Source organism: Xyrauchen texanus, chromosome 15 (genome assembly GCF_025860055.1).
Source record: "Xyrauchen texanus isolate HMW12.3.18 chromosome 15, RBS_HiC_50CHRs, whole genome shotgun sequence".
Taxonomy (NCBI): domain Eukaryota; kingdom Metazoa; phylum Chordata; class Actinopteri; order Cypriniformes; family Catostomidae; genus Xyrauchen; species Xyrauchen texanus.
In genome coordinates this window covers 17110615-17134716 of record NC_068290.1, presented here as the reverse complement: position 1 = coordinate 17134716, position 24102 = coordinate 17110615, and the positions used below count along the sequence as shown (strand labels likewise).

The 24102-nt window shown below is 39.3% G+C and overlaps 1 protein-coding gene across 4 annotated transcripts in view; it reads right to left on the bottom strand.

Annotated features, from left to right (window-relative positions):
- The window catches only part of LOC127655930 (maestro heat-like repeat-containing protein family member 1), a 48585-nt gene extending 29362 nt beyond the window's left edge, over positions 1–19223 (bottom strand). For 3 of the 4 annotated variants that reach the window (XM_052144014.1, XM_052144016.1, XM_052144017.1), the window contains exons 1-9: positions 19001–19223; positions 18412–18513; positions 13123–13268; positions 7341–7472; positions 6925–7087; positions 2726–2824; positions 2313–2464; positions 1396–1536; positions 767–859 (exon numbers count right to left, since the gene is read on the bottom strand). In XM_052144014.1, coding sequence (XP_051999974.1) covers positions 767–859; positions 1396–1536; positions 2313–2464; positions 2726–2824; positions 6925–7087; positions 7341–7472; positions 13123–13268; positions 18412–18442 — 957 coding nt within the window. In that variant the 5' untranslated portion in view covers positions 18443–18513; positions 19001–19223. The remainder of the gene's footprint in view (positions 1–766; positions 860–1395; positions 1537–2312; positions 2465–2725; positions 2825–6924; positions 7088–7340; positions 7473–13122; positions 13269–18411; positions 18514–19000) is intronic. The other variant, XM_052144015.1, reaches the window with a different exon arrangement.
- Positions 19224–24102: the final 4879 nt, after the last annotated feature.

Genomic DNA, 24102 nt, shown 5'->3' with positions numbered 1-24102 from the left:
TAATTTCTGATGTAATGTCACAATTTTTCACAAAAAAATTCACAATTTGATTTAAAAAAAATCTGACTTTCTATAGCTTGGTATTATTTAACATTTCACAACTTAGTCACACTGTCCATATATGTTGACATCAAGTTTTAGGAAAACTATTTGCTCTATAAAATTATTATATATTTTTTTTTTGCAAGTTTATTTGGTGCTACTAGTTACAAATCAAAAAAAGTCAATGGAAAATGTGCTCACAGTCACGCTCGGGTCTCAGTAGGTTAAATAAATCACAGTTTTATACTGTATGTGCTCTATTAGTTTTAGTAACTGGTAGTTGTCCAGAAAAGAAAAACATCAAAAGACCAAAAAGAATAACAAACAGAGTATTAAATATCTGGGTTAAAAATAGCCTTTCAAAAACAAGGGAAATTGGAATTCAATTAAATTATTTGAAAATGAACAAATTGAAAACTGTTTCAAAGTACCAAACATTAATCAATGGGCAACAGTTGTAATAAGATTTAAAATCTCAATATAAATCAAAACAAATTACAAATCAACTGGTAAACTTCTGTGAACATTGACATTTCCCATTATGACCATTAAATGGTTGTGGGTTGCTCTGTGTGAAAGGCTGTGGTTAAGCATAATAAAACCTGTTGCACCAGAATGAAGACACAATTAAAAGAAGTTGTGAAAGAGAGGTAGAAGAAAAACATCCTTAAAAACACAGTGATGACACAAATAGGAAAGGCAGGACACATAATGAGACACTGACCTGCTGGTGCAGAGCAAGTAACAGACCATCAATCTGCGTCTCCAACACTCTGCTGCTCATATTCACAGAGGCCTCCATAACCTGACACAGGCTCTGAACAAATACAAACCGCATTAGGCTACATCAAAAAAATTACATATTTTCTAACGCAATCACATGATTATCAGCCAGTTTCAGGGAGTTTAAGGGGTCTTGACTTCGGCTACAGCAATGTGCAATACCTTTTTATTCAATAAAATAACCCATCTTGATATCAATAACAGGTTTTGATATGATGCCTGTTTTCTTAATATGATATCAATACTCCTGTTATTAAGATATATCATGGTGCTGTAAGTAAATTTGGTTATTTGCCCTCAATATTCCAATGCTCTTAAGTTTGCCTATTGGAGATTTGGAAATATCAAAGCAGGCATCAAGTTCATTGTACATGTCCTTTGTTGCAATGTTTTAATAAAGCAAAATTCACAGATTTTCACAGAGCCAGAAATCAAACTTATCACACATGTGCGTGTGGGTTAAAACTTCTCTTTGCATGTTATAATTTTTAGCAGCACAATGAAAGCAAAACTATCGCACTGTATGGCCCTGCTCTGAGGTGTAAATGGAAGCAGTGAGTAGGGCTCTACCTTGCTGATAATGTAGTGTTCTGCATTCTTCTTGTAAAGGCCCAGTATAGTGGGAAGTAGTTTGGGAAGCTGTTCTTCCAGTTTATCATGTGCCATCAGGTGACTCATGGACCCGAGAGCCTCTGCAACAGTCAGGCGCAGCTGCAGTGAAATGCACATGAGAACAATCACAACTCACATGGCATTCATGAATGCATGCCTACACATGATTGAAGTTACACACACTCAATAAATCACATTACAGCGTTCTCTAGAGTCCACATGAAAATGCTTATATTTTTGCATTTTTATCATTTAATTAAATTAAAAACATATTTCAGTGAAACGTTGGACTGAAAAATTAGCAATTAGCACTCCAAACTTGATGATTCATGTTATCCTAGCAAGATTTATGAATGTCCCAAAAAGCATCTTGTGTCCTTCAATGGAAGCAAGGACATCTGAGCTTTTGTACAAAGGAACAACATGGAACTAACCTGGTCAATGTCACAAATTTGCTTATTTGATTACTTACCTAGTAATAGTAAAGAATCTTGCATATTTCCTTTTCCTTTTATGGAACTAGTCTTTTGTATATTTCCAGGTTTACGCTAGATTTCCCAGATTTCTGCATGTGATTGGTGATAACTTTATAACAAGTCTAACCCTTGCTGTCGTAAACAAATTTAGTGTGAAGACAAAATATCTACACACAACCCAATCTTCTGCATTAAAAAAAAGTCCTCCTCTTTGTAAGAAGTTCACAGGCTTGTCTTTATCAGTGACGTGTTCTCCCTGCCTCTGTTCCAAAGAGAACTAAAACTGAAATTAATCCAGCTGGCACACATTCATGTCTTCTTTTCAAAAATCAGAGTCCCTCTTTAGTCTCAAAGTGAGTTAGACATAATGGGATGTGTGCTCTGTCTCATCGAGTGTACCTTGGCTTCCCTGCTCTGGATCCAGCTGCTGAACAGAATGTCGTAGGCTGAGTTAATCTCACTGGAGAAGGTGTCTTTACGAACCGTGGGGTCTGGAGCCTTGTCTAGGTTGGCCAGATATTCTAGAATGCTCTCGCTAAAGCGACAGAGAGCTGAGTGGAAAGGGAAAGGGAAAGGAAGACCACATCATAACACATTTTTAACAGTTGCACCAATGCATTTCATAAAATAAAGTGACAATATGTCTATGTATAAATGTTGAAATAAAACTTGTTAAAACAAAAAAAATCACTAATTATAGCATCACTGACAAAGGAAAACCAAAAACCATTTTACTCACTTTTAAACTACTATGCTCAAATCATTTGATTATTTTCATAATTTTGACCTCAAAGACCTGAAATTGAGCTTACCAAAGGAGAAGACCCATTTCATGTTGTCCTGTTTGGCCATACCCAGCATGGGCAACATGGTCCCCAATATAGCACTGAGAAAAGGCACCATACCATACACTGTGGACAGAGACAAGCAGTCAGATACTCAAAGATACTGTTATTTTATTGTTATGGCAGTTCCTAAATTTAGAAAAATCTGACCAGTCCTAGATGGAATGAGAAACTGACCCAATCCAATTTTCCATGTTACATAATTGTATAAAAATTATACTTAAAGCTGCACTATGTAACTTTGTGTTCTCTAGCGACATCAGTGTTTGAAATGTAAAATTGCAAGCAATTTGCAGAAGAACACTTTGCGTCCGTTGCGTTTCGACACTATTCCTCTGGCAGATGAATCTCATGATTTGAGGTTACCTGGACATCACCTGTGTGTGATCATGACTGGGAGAAATTCAGAGCCGAGAAATTTCATGTTGATATAATAGTTATACGATGAAACATTTAAAACTGAAACATTACTTGCTTTGATAAAGATAAACACTCTTTACAAATTTTGAATGAATGAATTGTACACTTTTCTGACATTACACACAAAGCACTTTTACATGGAGAACAGGGGACTCTCCCAAATCACCACCAGTTACAAGTATATGGTAATAGGATTATTCAAGCGTTTTATCGACTATTGATGTTTGTATTGTATTATATTTATCAATTTAAGAGGTGAAACTTGTGATACTGCTGATTCGAGTTCAATGTAATACTTTATTTTTACATTTACAAAATCAATGATGAAAACGTTTGTTGACGATAATGAAGACGAGACGAAAAAGGTTATTAAATGGATTTATTAAAGCATCCTGTTGAAGAAAATGTGACGATAAAAATTATACCGCAAGATATAAACAAAATAAGAAAGATCTTGAGAATCTGTAAAAAGAAGATATTATTTATGGATTCCTTTAATCCACTAATCCAGTGTGTTGGGCATTTCTCCACTTGAGCTGCATGAGTTAACTTCAACTGGCAAAATTAACCACTTTTAAACAGAATAAATAGCTCATTCTAATGCACCCTATCAACAAGATTCATCAATATATCCATAACATTTAAGGAACAGATTACATCTGCACAACGAAACGAATGAACATGTGATCTTGAATTAAATGATGCGCTAGTCAGAATAATCACAATTTGCATTGTGAAGACGCGGTTTCCATAAGAAACACGCTACACGCAATGTGTCCTTTTACAGAAAAGTCTCTAAAGCATGAAGAATTCAGAGTACAGTAGGCTAACTTCTAAAAAGTAGTTAATACTTCAGTTTATTCATTATTATTTCAGGAGCTCAGGTTTTTCACAACAGTGACAGTAGACTATGTACATTTATACTGTATGTTTTATACAGGTCCTTCTCAAACAATTAGCATATTGTGATAAAGGTAATTATTTTCCATAATGTAATGATAAAAATTAAACTTTCATATATTTTAGATTCATTGCACACCAACTGAAATATTTCAGGTCTTTTATTGTTTTAATACTGATGATTTTGGCATACAGCTCATGAAAACCCAAAATTCCTATCTCAAAAAATTAGCATATCATGAAAAGGGTCTCTAAACGAGCTATTAACCTAATCATCTGAATCAACTAATTAACTCTAAACACCTGCAAAAGATTCCTGAGGCTTTTAAAAACTACCAGCCTGTTTCATTACTCAAAACCGCAATCATGGGTAAGACTGCCGACCTGACTGCTGTCCAGAAGGCCATCATTGACACCCTCAAGCAAGAGGGTAAGACACAGAAAGAAATTTCTGAACAAATAGGCTGTTCCCAGAGTGCTGTATCAAGGCACCTCAGTGGGAAGTCTGTGGGAAGGAAAAAGTGTGGCAAAAACGCTGCACAACGAGAAGAGGTGACCGGACCCTGAGGAAGATTGTGGAGAAGGACCGATTCCAGACCTTGGGGGACCTGCGGAAGCAGTGGACTGAGTCTGGAGTAGAAACATCCAGAGCCACTGTGCACAGGCACCAGAAACAGCGGCAGAAGCGCCTGACCTGGGCTACAGAGAAGCAGCACTGGACTGTTGCTCAGTGGTCCAAAGTACTTTTTCGGATGAAAGCAAATTTTGCATGTCATTCGAAATCAAGGTGCCAGAGTCTGGAGGAAGACTGGGGAGAAGGAAATGCCAAAATGCCTGAAGTCCAGTGTCAAGTACCCACAGTCAGTGATGGTCTGGGGTGCCATGTCAGCTGCTGGTGTTGGTCCACTGTGTTTTATCAAGGGCAGGGTCAATGCAGCTAGCTATCAGGAGATTTTGGAGCACTTCATGCTTCCATCTGCTGAAAAGCTTTATGGAGATGAAGATTTCATTTTTCAGCACGACCTGGCACCTGCTCACAGTGCCAAAACCACTGGTAAATGGTTTACTGACCATGGTATTACTGTGCTCAATTGGCCTGCCAACTCTCCTGACCTGAACCCCATAGAGAATCTGTGGGATATTGTGAAGAGAAAGTTGAGAGACGCAAGACCCAACACTCTGGATGAGCTTAAGGCCGCTATCGAAGCATCCTGGGCCTCCATAACACCTCAACAGTGCCACAGGCTGATTGCCTCCATGCCACGCCGACTGAAGCAGTCATTTCTGCAAAAGGATTCCCGACCAAGTATTGAGTGCATAACTGAACATAATTATTTGAAGGTTGACTTTTTTTGGTATTAAAAACACTTCTTTTATTGGTCGGATGAAATATGCTAATTTTTTGAGATAGGAATTTTGGGTTTTCATGAGCTGTATGCCAAAATCATCAGTATTAAAACAATAAAAGACCTGAAATATTTCAGTTGGTGTGCAATGAATCTAAAATATATGAAAGTTTAATTTTTATCATGACATTATGGAAAATAATGACCTTTATCACAATATGCTAATTTTTTGAGAAGGACCTGTACATGTTTACATTAGAAAATTGTTATAATTTGTTTTCTAAATATTTTATAAAAGTTTGATCTTTGTTTTTAGTTTGACACATTTTTGTCCATTTTGCACATCATCATCAAGAAAAAGATATTATTTTCATTGACAAAAATTTAGAGTAAAACTGATTAAAATTAATGAATATAACATGACGAAATAATGACTATTTTTAAAGGACATTTTCATCACAAGACTAAAACTATGACAAACTAAAAACTGAAAAAATTAACACGGCAGTTGATAAAGCAATTGAAACTGTAGGCCTAATAGCACTGTATGCTAAAAACATAAAACGACCAATAATGGGGATAAAATATACTTTAAACATGAAAATAATATGTACAAGACGTAATTTTAAGAAGTCATACGTATTAGTAAAACATGCACAGTAACGTCCCCGACAACGGCTCACAATCGGTGAACATGAGTAATGAGAATGAGTAATTGTTTAATTCATAAAAGCATTACCCCTACCAGACAACTTACTGTAACCAATTCCAAGCATTATAGCAGGTAAACAACTTCGGCAATGCCATCCTGAACTGTGTGATTGTGACTGACTGAACAGCGTCCGAAGCCAGAACACGAGACAGCTGGTAATTCTTTCCTGTGTTTATGGACGCAATGACGCAAGGATGAGCGACATAGGCTAGCGACTTAATGCCAAATTCGACCCGACAGCTCAAAATACAAATTATTTTTATAGGCTCACCGAAATGAATCTGGGTAAGATAAAGACATTTTCAACACTGATTGTTTATGTACTTAATCAATTATGGCAATTTGTTAATTTTTAACCAAAAAAATCTTACATAGTGCAGCTTTAATTTGATATTTACAAATGGTGGAGTGCTTTAGACTGTAACAAAACACAAATAAATTAAAGTTTTAAATGTTCATGTTAGCTCTAAGTGATAAACAAGGTTCTCTAAAATGAGGAACTGAAACAATAATGATCAACTGACAAACACACAAAGCATGACTGAAAATTTCAGGACTTCCTGACACAATCAAGGTCAAATTGATATCTTTCTAGTTGAAAACCAGTAGACAAGCGAAGGAATCAGAAATAAACAAAAATCCATCTCCACTAAAAATTTTTTTTTAAATCTGTCTGTGAAGTTTTATAGATACAGAACAAAAATATATGACTGAAGAAATATTTTTTTGAGCTGTTCAGGAATGCAAGGTAAGGGTCCAAAGTTTTGAACATAGATGTACATACGCACCATTTGAGTCTGAGAGATTGGCTAATGTTTGGACTACGAAGAAGTGAGGTAAAACTCCAGGCTGAAACTTGCAGAGTATCTCCTCCATGATGTCATTGATATATTTATTGCCCACAGCAACCAGAATATTACTGGCTGCTTGCTGCCATTCCAGGACAACATCCTATTCGGAAGAGGATATACAGTATTTTTATATGCATACAATGTAAAATAATTGTATAATGTCAGTTAGCCTACAGTATAGAGATCAAGTTAATTTAATAACATGTACTAAATACTAAAATCCTGAAATATTAAAAGCATTGCCAGGTTTAGGAGTTACTAGCCACATTACTATTTTGCAGCTGAGTGAGACTTAATCAAGGGACTCGTCATTTTTAGTCACAGGTCTTCATTCTCAGAGAGCAAATCCTCACCTTTGATTTTGTCATTTCATCTGATGCCAGCTTTATGACATTCTTGATCTTAGGGTAACTGATGTCATCAATCTTGCTCTTTACCACCAACTCAATGGTTTGCAAGACCACCACTCTGTACCCAACCACCAGCTATACAGGACACAAAGATGACAGGTTGGCTAAATTCACACCATTGCTGAATGTGGCCCAAATCTGATTTTCATGCAAAGTTGTTCACACAACATTTTAAATGTAGCCCAAATCGAACACTTGTCTGAACAGCAGAGACTCATTAACTGACCCACATGTGTACAACAAACTCAGACATGTTCATCATTTTAATGAATTAACTAAATTTGTATTGGCATTTTTATTTTTCTCAAGAAGAGGACACTTAATGTCTATCTAATAAATAATCTGCAAGTTATGGAAGACCAGATGGATATACCAGATAAAAAGTTATTTGCAGTCGGCTGGTAGAATGTAATTACCATTGAAGCTCAAGAATGTAATATTACGAGCAAGACATAAAGGACAGGGAAGGACAGCACGAAAAACAGCATTAGAAACAGAAACAGACTGTATTCTTAATCTTTTCCTGATTCTTATTTTGACTCATTTTGAATGAAATGTTTCAAAAGAGGTCTTGACCTCAAGTATTCCAAACAAAGAGGAATCACAACTTTGCATGAAATAAAAACAGGGCATGAGACTGCTTTAATTACAACACTGAATTACAATGCAAACATCTGTCACATCATTAGAGACATCATGTGCTTGGGGAAGATAGCATGAAATGATGACACGTCCTACAGAGACTCTCTTCTTTCATAATTTACTCACACCGTTCCAAATCCTTATGATTTTCATTCTTCCGTGGAACACAAGTTAATGTTAGTCAGAATGTTTGCCTTAATTACCATTTTCTTTCACCAAATTATTATTTATTAAATACATTTTCTTAAGATGATATTTTTAGTGTCTAAACAGAGACCAAATGATGATTTATGGTTTATGACAAAATAACACCAATGAGGAGACCGGTGATAAAATAAAATGAACACACATTTACTTATATATATATATATATATATACACATATACATACAATGAAAGTGAATGTTGACAGACTATAATTCCACCAAATATTTTTGGGTGAACTATCCCATAAAATTTATATTGGTCATCTCAAATACAAAGAACTGGATAAAAATAGGACCAGCTTTAAAGACGGCATTGTAACTTTGTATTTAAAAAACACTAAGCTAATGTTAATCTATTGACAATTTTCATAGTAAAATGTGCATAATGTGATGATATTTACAGTCGTTCATGAATTGAGAGAAAATGCAGATGCAAAAGTCTGCTTTTCTTTACAGTTAAATCATTTGATGAATGTAGTGTGGAACAGAACTGTCATATTTTTATCCAGTTCAGCGAACGCCGCGACGGCCGCCACATACACTTTGAGCGTGGATGGGGATCTGCCCTTATCCAGCAGCTCTTGTAAAAACACGAGCAGCGACGACACCCCACATGTCCGTGGGTCCAGGTCTCTGTCGGTGCACCATTTTGAAAACACAGACCATTTTGACGCATAGAGTCTTCTCGTGGAAGGGGCTCTAGCGTGTATGATGGTGTTTATTACCCCTTCTGGCAGAGCGACGGGTAGTCGTTGATCACCCACGCGTGCAGCGCCCAGCGCTCTGGGTGGGAATGCCAGATCGTGCCGCGAGCTTGAAAGAGGAGATCTGCTCTCACTGGGATGGGCCACGGCGCTGTCAGTTGACAGCTGCGTAAGCTCCGGGAACCATGTCTGATTCTCCCAACGCGGGGCTATGAGGAGCACCGAGTGACGCGTTTCCCTGATCCTCTGCATTACCTGTGGCAATAGCGAGACGGGAGGGAAGGCGTAAAGCGGGCGGTTGGGCCAGTCCTGGGCCAGCGCGTCCTCGCTTTTCGAGAAAAATATTGGGCAGTGAGAGTTCTCTTCTGACGTAAAGAGGTCTATCTCTGCTCTGCCGAATATGCGCCATAACTTCTGGACTGTTTGAGCGTGCAGGGACCATTCCCCTGGAGGAATATTGTCTCTGGACAGTCTGTCTGGGCCGTCGTTCAGCGAGCGCAGGTGGCACTGGGACCAACTCAGTATGCGTTTCGTCAGATGGAAGAGGTTCCTGGATCTGACACCGCCATGACGGTTTAGGTAGGATACGACAGATCTGTTGTCCGAACGGACCAGGACGTGGTGACCCTGAATGACCGGAGAAAGCGCATAGCGCGTGCATCGACCGCTATCATTTCCAGACAATTTATGTGAAGGAGCTTTTCCTGAACTGACCATAGGCCAAAAACCGGAGAGCCCTCGCAGACCGCGCCCCAACCCGTGTCGGACGCGTCTGTCAAGATGACTTTTCGGCGAGATACAGCTCCCATCATCACTCCCCGCTGATACCATTCGGCCACTGTCCAGGGCTGCAGAGCTGAAATACAGGTCTGAGTCACCTTGATCGGCTGGCGGCCTGTGGCCCAAGCCCGGCGAGACGCACGGGTGTTTAGCCAATGCTGAAGCGGGCGCATGCGCAGTAAACCCAGCTGAAGTACTGCTGTGGCTGAGGCCATGTAACCTAGCACTCTCTGAAATTTTTTCAGAGGCGTGAGGCTGTTCATCTGAAAGGACGCGGCTAGTCGCTGAACACGGCGCGCACGCTGTGTAGATAAGCGAGCCGTCACACGGAGTCTAGTTCTATTCCAAGGAAGGAAATTGCCTGACTGGGCTGTAGTGAGCTCTTGGTCCAATTGACTGCAAGACCCAAACTGTTCAGATGGCTGAGGAGAACTGTTCTGTGAGACAGAAGCTCCGTATGTGACTGTGGCATAATCAGCCAGTCGTCCAAATAGTTCAGAATTCGCAAGCCCTGACTCCGCAGGGGTGCGACAGCATCCATGCACTTAGTAAGACAGGCGCTAAGACAGGCAAGGGACGGTGTATTGATAAACCTGGCCGTCGGGCGAATCTCAAGAATGGCCTGTGACGGGGATTTATCTGAATCTGAAAGTAGGCATCTTTCAGATCGAGAGAGATAAACCAGTCCCCCTGGCGCGTATGCGCGAGGAGTTTCCTGATTGCAAGCATCACCGGCTTGTTGGCTGCTGAATCCACCACTGTAGTAGCCTGAGAGAGGGGGACTGACAGGGGGCGAAGCTTTGACGGTGGTCCGGCCGCGGCGGGACTGAGCCGTCGTTTTTTCAACAAGGCTAGGAGGACTTCGGTTGCTCAGGTTTCAGCGCAACCTTAGACCGAGGCCCGCAGGGGGGCGGCGGTCTGCGGCGGCTGTCTGAGTGCGATCGAGGGCGACCGCCCTGTCGACGCTGAGAAGTCTGACTTTGTTGAGCTGGGCGCTGTGAAGAGGCTCGTGCAGGAGGCTGGTCACGTGGGCGGCCTGCAGAGGAGCTAGCGCGACGCGGCAGGAAGAGGTTCATGGCTTGGGTGGCTTTCTGGACTTCTGAGAAGCGGTCAACAATGCCACTCACCGCGGAGCCGAAGAGACCGGTCGGAGAGAGCGGTGCGTTGAGGAACGTGGAGCGCTCTGCTTCTCCCATGTCGGCTAGCATTAGCCACAGGTGTCTCTCGGTCACAGTCAGCGAGGCCATGCACTTCCCTAGAGCTTGGACTGCAGCTTTGGTGGCGCGAAGGGCGAGGTCCGTCGCGCTTCTTAGATCTGCAACAGCCTCTGGGTGCCTGCCTTTCTCATCCCACTCCCGAAGAAGGTCCGCTTGGAGGATCTGTAAGATGGCCATGGAGTGCAGAGCAGATGCAGCTTGGCCGGCGGCGGAATAGGCGCGGCCAACATAGGCGGAAGTCGCTCTGCAGGCCTTAGACGGGAGCACTGGCTTAGACCGCCATCTCGCGGAGGGCGGGCAAAGGTGTGATGCTACCAAATCCTCGACCAGGGGGATGGAGGAGTAGCCCTTCTCGGTGGCGCCGTCCACCGAAGCGAGAGGAGTGGAGACATGCCAACGGATCCTGGCCGAGAAAGGCGCGTTCCACGACTTTGCAAGCTCAGTGTGGAGTTCCGGCAGGAAGGGAGCGGCCCGGGCCGCGGGTGTTGCACGGCGACGGCTCTGAAGAAAGCAGCCATCGAGTCTGTTGGGAGCCTGCTCAGGGGGCGGTGACCACTCGAGCCCGAGGCGGTCGACGGCCTGTGTGAGGAGGCGTGTTAGTTCCCCTTCGACTCGGCGCGGGTCCTGCTGGATTCCTGGGCCAAGGAGGAGGCGTGGGAGCCTGACCACTCCTCGCTGTCCGAAGCCATGATGGAACAGCCCTTATCCTCCGCCTCGTCCTCCGAGATGGCCGCAGTGCGGCAACTGCGCGTCCCGGGGCGGGAGGGTGAGAGCTGTCGAGGAGAGGCTCGCGAGACAGTGCTTATCACGGATCTGGCAGCCTTTGGGAACGGTGATTTTTCCTGCGTGGCGGAACGGAAGGCCGCGCGGCGGCTTCGGTTCTGAGCGCTTCGAGTCGAGCCCACAGGGTCGACATCGGAAGCTCCTCGCAGAGGTCGCATCCGCCTTCAGCGAGGGCGAGCTCTGCATGCCCCAGTCCCAGGCAGAGAGCGCAGATGATGTGGCGGTCTCCGCCGCTGAGAGGGGCGCGGCATGAAGCGCAAGTGGTGCGAGGCATCTTAAAAAAGACGCTCGTTACTCTTTTGTGAAGTTCGTTAAGAACTAGCTTGCTCTAAAAAAGGATACGTCGCCGGATGGCGTAGCTCGCAGGATGGCTGAAGGTGGCGGAGACGGCCGGCTTCTTCGAGATGAAAATCAGGGTTCCAGCCTACGAACTACGCTTATATGCACTCTAGCCACGCCCATTTTGGCGGGCTTTGATGCAGTAAGCGCGCGGACGCCTCTCATTGGACGCGAGTTCGCCCAAGTTCGTCTATAGGCTGCAGCAGTTGCCGCAGAGCAACCAATGAGCTCGCTAGCTAGCCCGCTCAAGGTCTGCAGTTGCTGCACTGCGTTGACAAATGATACAAAATTAAGGATACATTTTTGGCTTCAATATCTCAGAAAAGATTAATCTTTCCCGTAGCGTAAGCTAGCTTACGCAATACGAGAGAACCTCTCGTAAGAGAACACTGGTCATATATCCAGGAATTGTGGATATCCAGATGGATTTTGGGCTTTTTGAGATCCCATGGGGGGATTTCGCCAAAAATGTGTCTGCTCCAGAATGTTTAAATCCACTTTCAGAGTAGGTTTTTATACGTAGGCCAAATGGATGAATGTGACTTTGTTTTCTGTCATATAGTATTGAACGTTGAGTTGAGAAAACTGCTGGATAGGAAGGATTTTCTTTTTGTTTTCAGTTTGGTTTTGTCCTTGTAATACGTCACTTTGGATAAGCATCTACTAAACTATTACTTACTAATCTAAAGTCATAGTGAGATGACAGTGAATGATTCCATGATAACTTGTGAAACTTATCACAATTAAAGTATATGGCTTAAGGGCCATATACAGTAAAACCCATGATATTAAGCATGGCATCAAGCATTAATGCATATAGTCCATGACAATCACACATCTTCACATAGGAAAGGAAAAACAAATACAAAAGACACATATGCAAACTTTATGGGAGACATGGTCTTTAAAAGTGACCAAAAACATGGATTTAGTGGAGACCTGAACTTGAGATTCTCTGCAGTAAATAAATTTTTACTGCAGACTAATCTTAATAACTATCTGTAATACTTCATGAAAACTGGTTCAAATGTTCTACGGGTGCTCTCTGGCTGACCTTGGGGTGTTTGAGCAGGTAGTCCTGGCACATGGACAGGACCTTATCGGGCTGCTGGTTCCCCAGTGTCAAGATGGACTTCCTGACCTGCTCCTGCACAACTGGGTCCTTGTCATTGGCAGCATCCAAAAGGGCCAGGGTCACCTCTATTTGGATAAAAACATACACATAAATACATGCGCATAATGTGATTGAGATGTGTAGTAATACACAAATACACACACACACATGCATACATACATACATACATACATACATACATACACACACACACACACACATACACATATACACTTGTATATCCTGATATATATATATATATATATATATATATACGCACACACGGTTGGGGTGTAACGGAAAACGTGTAACAATGTTACATTTATAATTGAAATAGTTGGTAATCAGAATACAGTTACTTTCTAGAAGTATTTGGATTACTGAAGAGATTACTTTGCATTTTTTTGTAATTTGTTTAATTTAATATTTAGTCTATTCAGTTGGAAAACATTTATCTACATAAACTATGCGATCCGAGGAGCGGTTCAACAGCGGTGAAACACTTTCTAATGACGTTACATTTGTATGTTCAGACAGAGGGCGCTCTCACACTGTTTTGTTAAAAGATGGATCTGACGCCATTGAAGATCTTTCCCTAGACAGCTTATTTGAGAGAATCCCCATTCGATCAGAAAAAGATGCCGATGTGTACACTATGGGGATTTGAAGTTTCAATGCATGTATTTTTAAGTGTATTTTGGCTCACTGTATTTTTTGAACGTTATTCATTTTTTATTGTCAAAAACAAGTAAAACAATCTTCAAGTGCTGAAGAAGTAATCCAAAGTATTTATTTTACTGTACTGATGAGGAGTAATCTAACGGAATATGTTACAAATTACATTTTAAAGCATGTATTTTGTAATCTGTAGTGGAATAAATTTTTTAAGTAACTCTTCTAACCCTGTATATACAGTATAATAACAAATAAGAGTGTGAGTGTATATATATATATATATTTTATTATTATTTTTTATTTTGTTGTCTTAATGAGCAAACAGATCTTAAAATCAACATGAAACCCAGCTTGCAAGCCATTTGTAATTTGAATTATTTCAGAGTGAAACAAGATATTCAACAAGAAAAATGTAGGGAGGGATTTAAATGTATCCATTGGGAACTGATTGGATGAAATGTGGGCATTTTATATTACTGTGGAACCAGACCAGAATGCAAGTTTGGTTAGCTTTTTGGCTATAAGTTAACATTATCCAGTAGCCTGCACATCCTAAGTGACATCAGCATAATAATTTGTATGACTATTAGTATATAAAGCTAACATAATACATATTTTATACATTGTTAAATAAAGATATTCTAATCAGGAATACTTTTTACATTTCATCGTTCACAATAAGACCAGGAAGAAAGCATTAAGGATTTAAACTGCATTCATTTTGATTTCATGTTGCGTGGACCTCAAAATACTTTTTTCAAGTATCTCAATCTATGTAGGAAATCCAGATATGATACTCCTAACAAATGCTTTTTCAACTAGGGCTGAAACGATTAGTCAACATTATCGACAACAAACAATTGTCGACAAACATTTTCATTGTTGAATAGAAGTTTGATCTCATTTACATTTACATTTATGCATTTGGCAGACGCTTTTATCCAAAGCGACTTACAGTGCACTTATTACAGGGACAATACCCCTGGAGCAACCTGGAGTTAAGTGCCTTGCTCAAGGACACAATGGTGGTGGCTGTGGGGATCGAACCAGCGTCCTTCTGATTACCAGATTACCAGTTATGTGCTTTAGACCACTACACCACCACCACTCATTTAACATAACATGAGATCACATTTATTTCATAACCACATAAACTCTAATGATGACAGGTGATAGCAGCACTGCAGCTCACGCCTGACTGAGAAGAGGAAGAATTACACAGCTCACAGTCCAGATGCACTCCAAACAGCTTCAGGTGATGTAGATCACAAAGTATGAGGGGATTATACAAAATTACAAAAAAGTAAATGCAGAAGCAATCTTGTTGTGGAATAAGCAGAGCTGGAGCAAATTTTTTAAGGAAACAGCGTTACATCTTTAATGCATTTATATTAATGAGTTATAGCTTTATTTAAGTTTAAATAATATGGAAGCAGATCATGTATATTACAACAAACTCCGAAACTGGCATGTCTCTGTGTGGTCAGTACCTCTTCTATTAGTTGTGCGAATGTCCCGATCTAAGGGTGAGAGATTGAAACTGCACCCGGCTGAGGCACACTCTGTCACGGGGATGCTCATCCCTCGAGCGTGCACACTTAATGAGAGTGCGTGCATGCTTAAGAGAGTTTGTTTTTTTGAGAGTTAAAGATGGATTGAAGTGAACAGAAAGGTGAGAGAGGTAGTCTTCGCTATACACTGCAACAAAATATGTTTTTGACTTGTTTTGGCTTGTTTTCCAATAGAAATAACTAAAAAAAAATTGTTATATGAGAATGTTGAATATAATATTTTATAATATCTAATAATCCTTTAAAAAAAAAATAAAAAAATTAATGGGCCCATACTAGATTTTAGAGAACTGATCTTGAATAGAATTATATTTTGTCTTTACTGCACTCACAGAACTCAGCATTCTCTTAAAGCAAGTTTAAATATCTTATATGTTGCTTCTCAAGTAAATGTTTTCCATTTAAAATAGTCTAAAAAATCCTTAAAACAAGATAAAAGGCAAAAATAGGATTTCTTTACTGAATTAAACTTTTAAAAAAAGTATATTTTCCCTTTAATTCAGTGAATGTCATTTAGAGGATTTTTTTAAAAGATTATTTTGTCCTCTTTATTGTTAGTAAGCACGTTTAATACAGTAATAATTTAACAAGCTGAATAATCAATTAAGAGCTAATGATTAATCGTTGCAATAAACGCTGAATAGTCGAATATTCGTTCTAATAATCGATTATCAAAATAATCATTAGTTGAAGCCCTACTTTCAACAATACAAATTAATGTCACTACAACACAACTCTTGAAGGGCTGTGAGCTTAAGTGAGTGATTGATCAATTAATAATTGGGATTACTGTAATTGACTCTGAGACTATCACTGGTTCAATGTAAAAAAATGTCCATAATTTTAACAGTAAAAGACTGTAAAAATTCTAGAGTAAAAAAATTGGTTGAGTAGTTACTGTAAAATATTAATATAGTAACAAATTTATTTCTAAAGTCAATACATGTAGTTTTATGGTAAAACGTTGGAAAAATATTTTTTTATGTAAAAAGTATGATTTTCCTGTATAACTAACAGTTAAAAATTATATTATGTTTAATGAGAGTTCATGTACATTTTACGGTAAATTATTGTAAAATTACGGTAAAAAAAAACTGTAATCGGGCATTCCCAGAATTCCCTGCGTGACCCTTTACATTTCATTAGATTTTATGGGAACAGTTATGTTTCTTCTTATTTTTAATATCAGTTATGTACTTTAGGGTGTTCGGTGTTATATTTGATGTAGTATAATTAATATTTATGTGACGAGGAGGAGGGCGTGGCCACTGTGTTGTGTGTGTGTGTGTGTGTGTGTGTGTGTGTGCGTGTCTGAATGTTTTAAGTTATGATTAAGTTCCTTTGAGTTTACGTTGATTGCTCAGCTGGTTCCTGCCTCCTAGCTGTTTTCGTAGGCCAGGGAACAGAGGACACGTTGCCATCTGCCAAGGGACGGAGGAGCCGCTGAGGACTGCGTGTGCCCATGGGAGCCGAAGAGTGTTTTCTCTTCCCTCTCTCCCCCCTTGTCAATCTCAGATTCACAGGTGACAGAATGGCCGGAAGGGCATTGTCTCCCCTCCAGAGATGGGGGGAGGAGTAAGCCAGTCCGGATGGTGCAATGGAGGAGTGTGACGTGGAGGAGGACATGGCCGGCCATGAGTATGTACGCCCAGTGTTGAGTAGCCAAATTAGCAGGAGAAAGATTAAGGAGGACCCAGGGATGCCAGAGGGAGAGAGAGATGCACGTGGCCACCGTGTATGAGCATGTCTGTGTTTTTTATGTTACGTTTAAGTTCCTTTGAGTCATTAAAAATCTACGTTGATTGCTCATCCGGTTCCTGCCGCCTCCTTTCCCATCCTTGAACCGTGTTACAGTTTATTACATAATTTTAATTTCACATATGTTACCCTGATGGTGTTTAGTGTTTGTGTGAGTGACACTGAGCACCGTCTCTACATGTTTATTGGTCATTGTTCCTGGAAGGGCCACTATTGATGAACTTCATGTCATCATGTGCCCTTCTGTAATTACTACGGTGATTATCAATACGTTATAAAGTGAAAACAATATGTTATATAGTTTCAGAAGGTTAATATATTAAGTTAATCATTTAATAATATAAACGACGGTACTGCACCATAAAATCTACCATAAAAATAACGTTTCAGACTGTATAATTGACAGGTCGTTCAGTAAAGTTGTTTACATTTTTACTGAATTTTTAACATAATTATTCTTGCAACCACAGCTGCTAGCTGTTGAATTAATTTATTTTTTGGGGTAAAAACAACAGTGTAGGTCACAAGCACTGCACTGAGAACATGACTAATCGATATGACTCACTCCTGCTAATTCAGAGAGAATAAGAATTCTGCAATGCAGAATATCTTGAGACCTCTCAACCTCTGGCCACTTTTACCGTAATCTGTTGTAGGATCTTCATATACAGTCTCTTCTAATTAGATTATTCTAATCTACCTACAGCACACACAGTATCCACAGTGTACAAAGTTGCGTAAACATAATTAGAAGAAAGTCAGTCCAAAAGAATTCAGTGTTGAAAGACAGTAATGGGATGAGAGAATTCTGTGTGTTCATGTTCAAGGTCATTCGGATAAATTTTAATTAGTGTAATCAGCTGCTACTTTGCACCTAAAGTGCCCATCCTGTCATATACAGCTGAGATCAAAATGTAAAGGCAATGTTAAACATAAAACACCTTCAGCATATCATAAACTCTAGGTTTTCGTATTCAAGATTATCTTCACAGGTGTTTGTGTATTAATTTGAATAAGCTGAAACCAGCTGTTTACCTAGCCTGGTCAGTTAGCTGGTTTTGGGCACTTTTTAGCTGGTCGGGCTAAGAGACCATCAGAGCACCAGTTTAGCCTGTCTGGGTGACCACCTTAAACCAGCTAAATACACCCAACCAGCTTAGGCTGGTTTCAGCAGGTTTTTGTTTCATCAGGGATAGAGAGGGCAAAGTGAATTAGTGTTACTCACGCTCTACATTGGTCTCCTCTATAACACCCATCACGAGGCTAGCAGCAGAGATTTAGGAACGCATCTGTGGTCCAGTCAAGTCCAGTCCCTCAAGAGCCCACTCTGCAGATACAAACAAACAAGAGGGAAGCTACATCTTAAAACCTAGCATTTTTTGAGCGTCAAATGCGCATGCACCATTTTTGGGATCATAGGCGCACCATATGAAACCCAAAATGCTGTCCATTTAGACAGCTCACTAGGTTTTGATATACAGCCAGAGACAACGTACATGTCTATGGTAAGGTGGCACAAAAAACGCAGATATCTGGTACATCTATGGAAAACGGTAGGTTTTTAAAGGTTTTGTCACGTCTTATCATACAACTGACATAGTAGGTCATTTCCACAGTCGTTGGTAGACTATTTAATCATCGATGTCAACTTCCTCAAAGCCGCAACAATATATGGAACTACGACAGTTTTGCATTTAACACTTGCATTGGCTGTTATACGAGAAGCAATTGCAGTAAGAATGCTACCATTTTACATGTCTTCACAACAACATAAATATTATATAGAGACGTACAATCCGTCAATCTCATGTTACCTTTACCAAGTACGTCTGCTTGGCTCGCTCGCCACAGGATACAGACTCAGATCCCCTTTTCTCAGATGCATAGAGCAGTTATTAGTTCACGAAGATCCTGATGAAAATCCAATAAGTGATTCTGATCATGATCGTAAAAGTGTAATTGATTATTAGGCTGAGGCTGACAAACACAGGATTGATTGCACTGGCGCTACATTGTATCGTAGGTAAACACGCCTAATCACGTGCTTCAGCTCAGGAGGAAGCAATGAGCTATAAAATACCTGGAGAGAGCTATCCGTTAGCATCCCCATTCATCTCTATGACTGTGCTCAGCTAGCGCAAGGTTCCCAGAAATCTAGCGAAACGGAGGCTGCCATCTACGCTCATGGGCGCTCAGTTCCGGGATCGGGTGTCACGTGACCGATCACTCGTCAATAGGAATAGATTGTGAAAAATCAAAATAAATTTCACGCATTTAAGAGCCCTTCAAAAACAATCAGTCACTGGATTATGATGTGCTATAATGTAATTAAATTATTTACATTGAAATGGTCCTTGGAAAGTGTTTTATTTCGTCATAAAACACGGCTAGATTTGAATGGCTGTCTATAGAGAAACATGCTTTTTGCCATCAGGTGGTTTAGTACCAGCATCTACCAGCAGGTGCTAACAGAGACCTGCTAACCAGCATGTGTGGAACGCATCAGAGTGGGCGTGGCCTGTCGCGTAGTCCTCCAAACACCAACTAAAAAGACATACGCATGCAACTAAAATGTGAGTTTTTCCATATAAAATACTTTCTCATAGTTCACCCAAAAATGAAACTCCTCTAATCATTTACTCACCCTCCTGCCATCCCAGATGGGTATGACTTTCTTTCGTCTGCTGAACACAAACAAAGATTTTTAGAACAATATATCATCTCTGTAGGTCCATACACCAGAAATCTGAAGGTCCAAAAGCATAAATGTAGCCTAAAAGTAATACATACGACTCCAGTGGTTTAATCCATATCTTGAGAAGCTATATGATAGGTGTTGGTGAGAAACATAAATATTTAAGTCGCACTGGAGTAGTATGGATTACTTCTATGCTACTTAGGCTATATGCTTTTGGACCTTCAAAGTTCTTGTCACCATTCACTCGCATTGTATAGACCTACAGAGCTGAGATATTCTTATTTAAATATGTGTTTGTGTTCAGGAGAAGAAAGTCATACACATCTGGGATGGCATGAGGGTGAGTACATGATGAGAGAATTTTCAGTTTTGGGTGAACTACTCCATAATATTTACAGACAACTGTAAATATACTATAAATAACTATTAAAAACCATAAACATTATGTCACTATAAAAAATACTTGTTTGAGCAACCCAGCTGCCCAATACAGCAGCCCTGCTGAAAAAAAAAAAAAAAAAAAACAGCTAAAGCCAGCCTTAGCTGGTTGCCTTGTCTTAGATGATCAACCTCTTGGCTGGTTTTAGGGAACTTTTTTAGATAGTAGTCTACCACTTTGTATGTGCCACGTTTACAAATCTACATCTTTGAAAATGCACATTGGTTTAAAAAAACAATAAAATATCTGCTAAGTTTCGCCCACTGGAATAAGGCAAAGGTAAAATATCTGAAACTGAAAAGCTATTCCTAAAATTGAACAGCGTCAAAATAACATTTTTCATTCTCTAAATTCTTACTGTATAAGTAGATTAACCATATATCAAAGAATAGCTACTGAATATTGAATACTAGAATATTGTTTGTGACCCAAATGTATAAGGAATCACAGGTTTACAGGCATTGACCTCAGATTGTGTGAAATGCACTAGAGGGAGCTGGTGAGCTCTGCGTGTCCCGATGAAATGAATGGTGTCAGTACAATGGTGTATTCACGAGAGCTGTTTCGAACTAAAGTTGTAAGCTTTTAGGCATAAAACATTTTTCCTCAACTGATTGCTCACATTAAAGATTTTGTTGTTGTACCTGCCCTTGGTTCTTCTGGGGTGATCCAAGTTTGTGTTCCCTGATGAAATTAGGATTGCTGCATCACTTTTCCAGTATGGTGTAGGCTATTTGTATCATTCACCTGCTCAGGGATAAATACCACCTCACATTTAGGCCTATATCACTTCCATAAGTAGATCTCTTAAAAATGAAATACAAATCGTTTCAAGCCATTTTAGGGATGCACGATATCAACCACAGATACATTCGCCAATAATTTGTTACGGTTTATTTGCTTGCTGATGAGAATCTCTGACTATGGAAGCCCACCACTGCCATTTAAAAAAGAACGAAGGAATAAATTATCTATCTATTAATTAAAAAAAAAAAAAACTTGAATAAATAAGTACATTTACAAATTGACGAATAAAAAGACACATTTGAATGTGTTTATTTAATTCATGTTTAAATGTGATTTTATTTAACAATAAAACTGTGCATTAATAAATCATATTTATTTCATGTTTAAATTGTCATTAAATGTAGCCATAAATAAGTGCATTTATGAGTCACTTTTTAATGCACTTTAAAAGCACATATTAAATTGCATTTTAAAAAGGTATTTAGTAATTGCCTTTCTTAATTAATTAGCCAATTACTTTTCCTCATCCATTTTAATTTTGCTTTACCTTTTATTTTTCCTTTTCTTTCTGCAATTGAGAATCGAGTTTAAAAAATGCCACTGGATTGTTAACTCCTGGAAGTAACCAATGAACTTTCAACAAGGTTATAAGACCCTCTCTCCCATGAGCCACTCGAAGAGGATGTAAGATGGCCTGTCATTGGACGACGGTACGAGCAATTTTGGATATTACTGAATCTGTAAATCCCGTGCTGCCGTGCATAAGAAACAAGTGCAAAGCACATCAGTAGTTAATGGTGGCTCATTCACTGATGCTGTGAAATGCTGAACGCGGCACTGCCTGAGCGTGCGCAGTAATATGTGTCCAGGAAATCGTGTCAACAGAACCAGCCTCCCGAACTGAAACGCATGCAGCAACTGCCTTCATCGCTTGAGGTACCAAGCCGATTAAGAATACCACCAGATTTTCCACTAAAGCACCTCCGTGAAGTTGGCACCCCATATAAATAAATCTTAACCAAAACTATACCATTCAAAAATAACACTTATGCTGGTTTGGAATTTAAGATATTAGATGTAATTTTTTGGGCTGTGTGATGACACTTTCCACCCCATGAGGTCCAAATTGCTCCAAACAGGTGCCGTTCATTTGTGCTCGATTTGTGCCCTTAAAAGAAACACTGTAACTCCCTTCATTAGATATAGCAAGAAACTTTTCGGGAACAGTGACGTCACTCCAAATTGCTCCGAACCAGTGTCGTTCATTTGTGCTCCATTTGTGCTGTCAAAAGAAACATCATAATGTTTTCCTTTCTTTGTTTTAAGCAAGATAGCATTTGGGAGCCATGAAATTGTGCAAGCTAAACCCCATGACAATTCGCCTGTTAAATACAAAGAAAGGAAAACGTTATGATGTTTCTTTTAATGGCACAAAATGTCACAAATCGAGCACAAATGAATACCACTGGTTTGGAGCATTTTGGACCACATGGGGGTTCTTAAGAAGGGAAATATATACAAGATACATTTTAATGGCACAAATCAGCACACGGCACCGGTTCAGAACATTGTCTTGCTACTATATATGAAAGGAAGGAAAATAGTTACAGTGTCAAATCGAGCACATTCGAACGGCACCGGTTTGGAGCGAATTTGGACCACAAGGGGTGAAATGTGACACAGCACAAACATTCATTTTTGCGGCACAAATCAGCACAAATGTAGCACAAACGATTGGTATAGATTTGGTAATGATTTAATTATATAGATTATATTATATATTAATTATAATTATATAAGACAAATTTGTCTATTTATAAATTGAATTATTCAAATTTTCTAATTAATAGATTGATCATTTGGAAAAAGAAAAGGAAAAGTCAAACAATAAAGAAAAGCATTTGGCAAATGAATGAAGAAAAGCAATTGCAAATACATTTTAAAATGCAATTTTAAAAAGTGCATTTAAAATGACTTATTAATGTGCTGTTTTATTGCTAAATATATAAGTGCATTTTAAAACATGAATTAAATAAACACGTTTAAATGTGTCAATTTATTTGTCCATGTATAAATTCATTTATTTATTCACATTTATTTTAAAATTAGATTGATAATTTATTCCTTCATTCATTCTTTTGTAACGTGCACACCTGGGCTTCCATATCTGACTGCCTGTGACTTCTTTCCTTCAGGCAGGGAGTCAAAGACATGTCAACGTCTCTGTGTGAGTGAAAGACAAGCTCATGTCGCTATGCGATGAAAATTGTATATAACAATAATGTTGTATATAACGGCATGCCATTTCTCATATTTTGTTTGTTTCATTAGGCATTAAGCGAAAATGCGGCAAAAATATGCATGTTCAGAATGTTTCTGAATGTGTGAGTGAAACGAATGTGCTTGTTGTAATTTACGACTTTTATAATGTTATGACGCATGGTTATTCAATCTGTATGATGTTACCTATTCCCTATTCCCAGAATTAATTTAGGTATAGTGTAGAGAAGTTGTTATAGTAAACAGGTAATTAGTAAACAACTCTAACCCTTGGGACTTTTGTATCTGCCAACAGGCCAACAAAAAAAAGTGATTAAATCTTCTTAAGCAATATTATAGGTTTGGGTAATAAACAGATCAATATTCAACAGGGACTAAAAATGGTTCAAGGAATGAAACGTTTGTTTGTCTTTGTTTGTGTTCAGATGAAAGAAATTCATACACATCTGTGATGGCATGAGGGTGAGTAAATGATGAGAAACTTTTAGTTTTTGGGTGAACTATCTCTGAAAGCTTTACTGCAACTGACAAGACACAACAGGCATTTCCATTCTTATTAAACATTAAACAAAATCCAAAGTCCACAAGACTGTGTGGCTCTTTCATCATTTTAATTAGTACTACAAAACTAGACATTTTCTTCTCTGCTAATTCATGGAGAGGATTGGCAGCCAGTCTGTTTCACCCCAGTTAGAATTTCCAGGTCTGACAGACAATTACAAAGTCAGTCTAATAAACAGTTTTTTATTTTT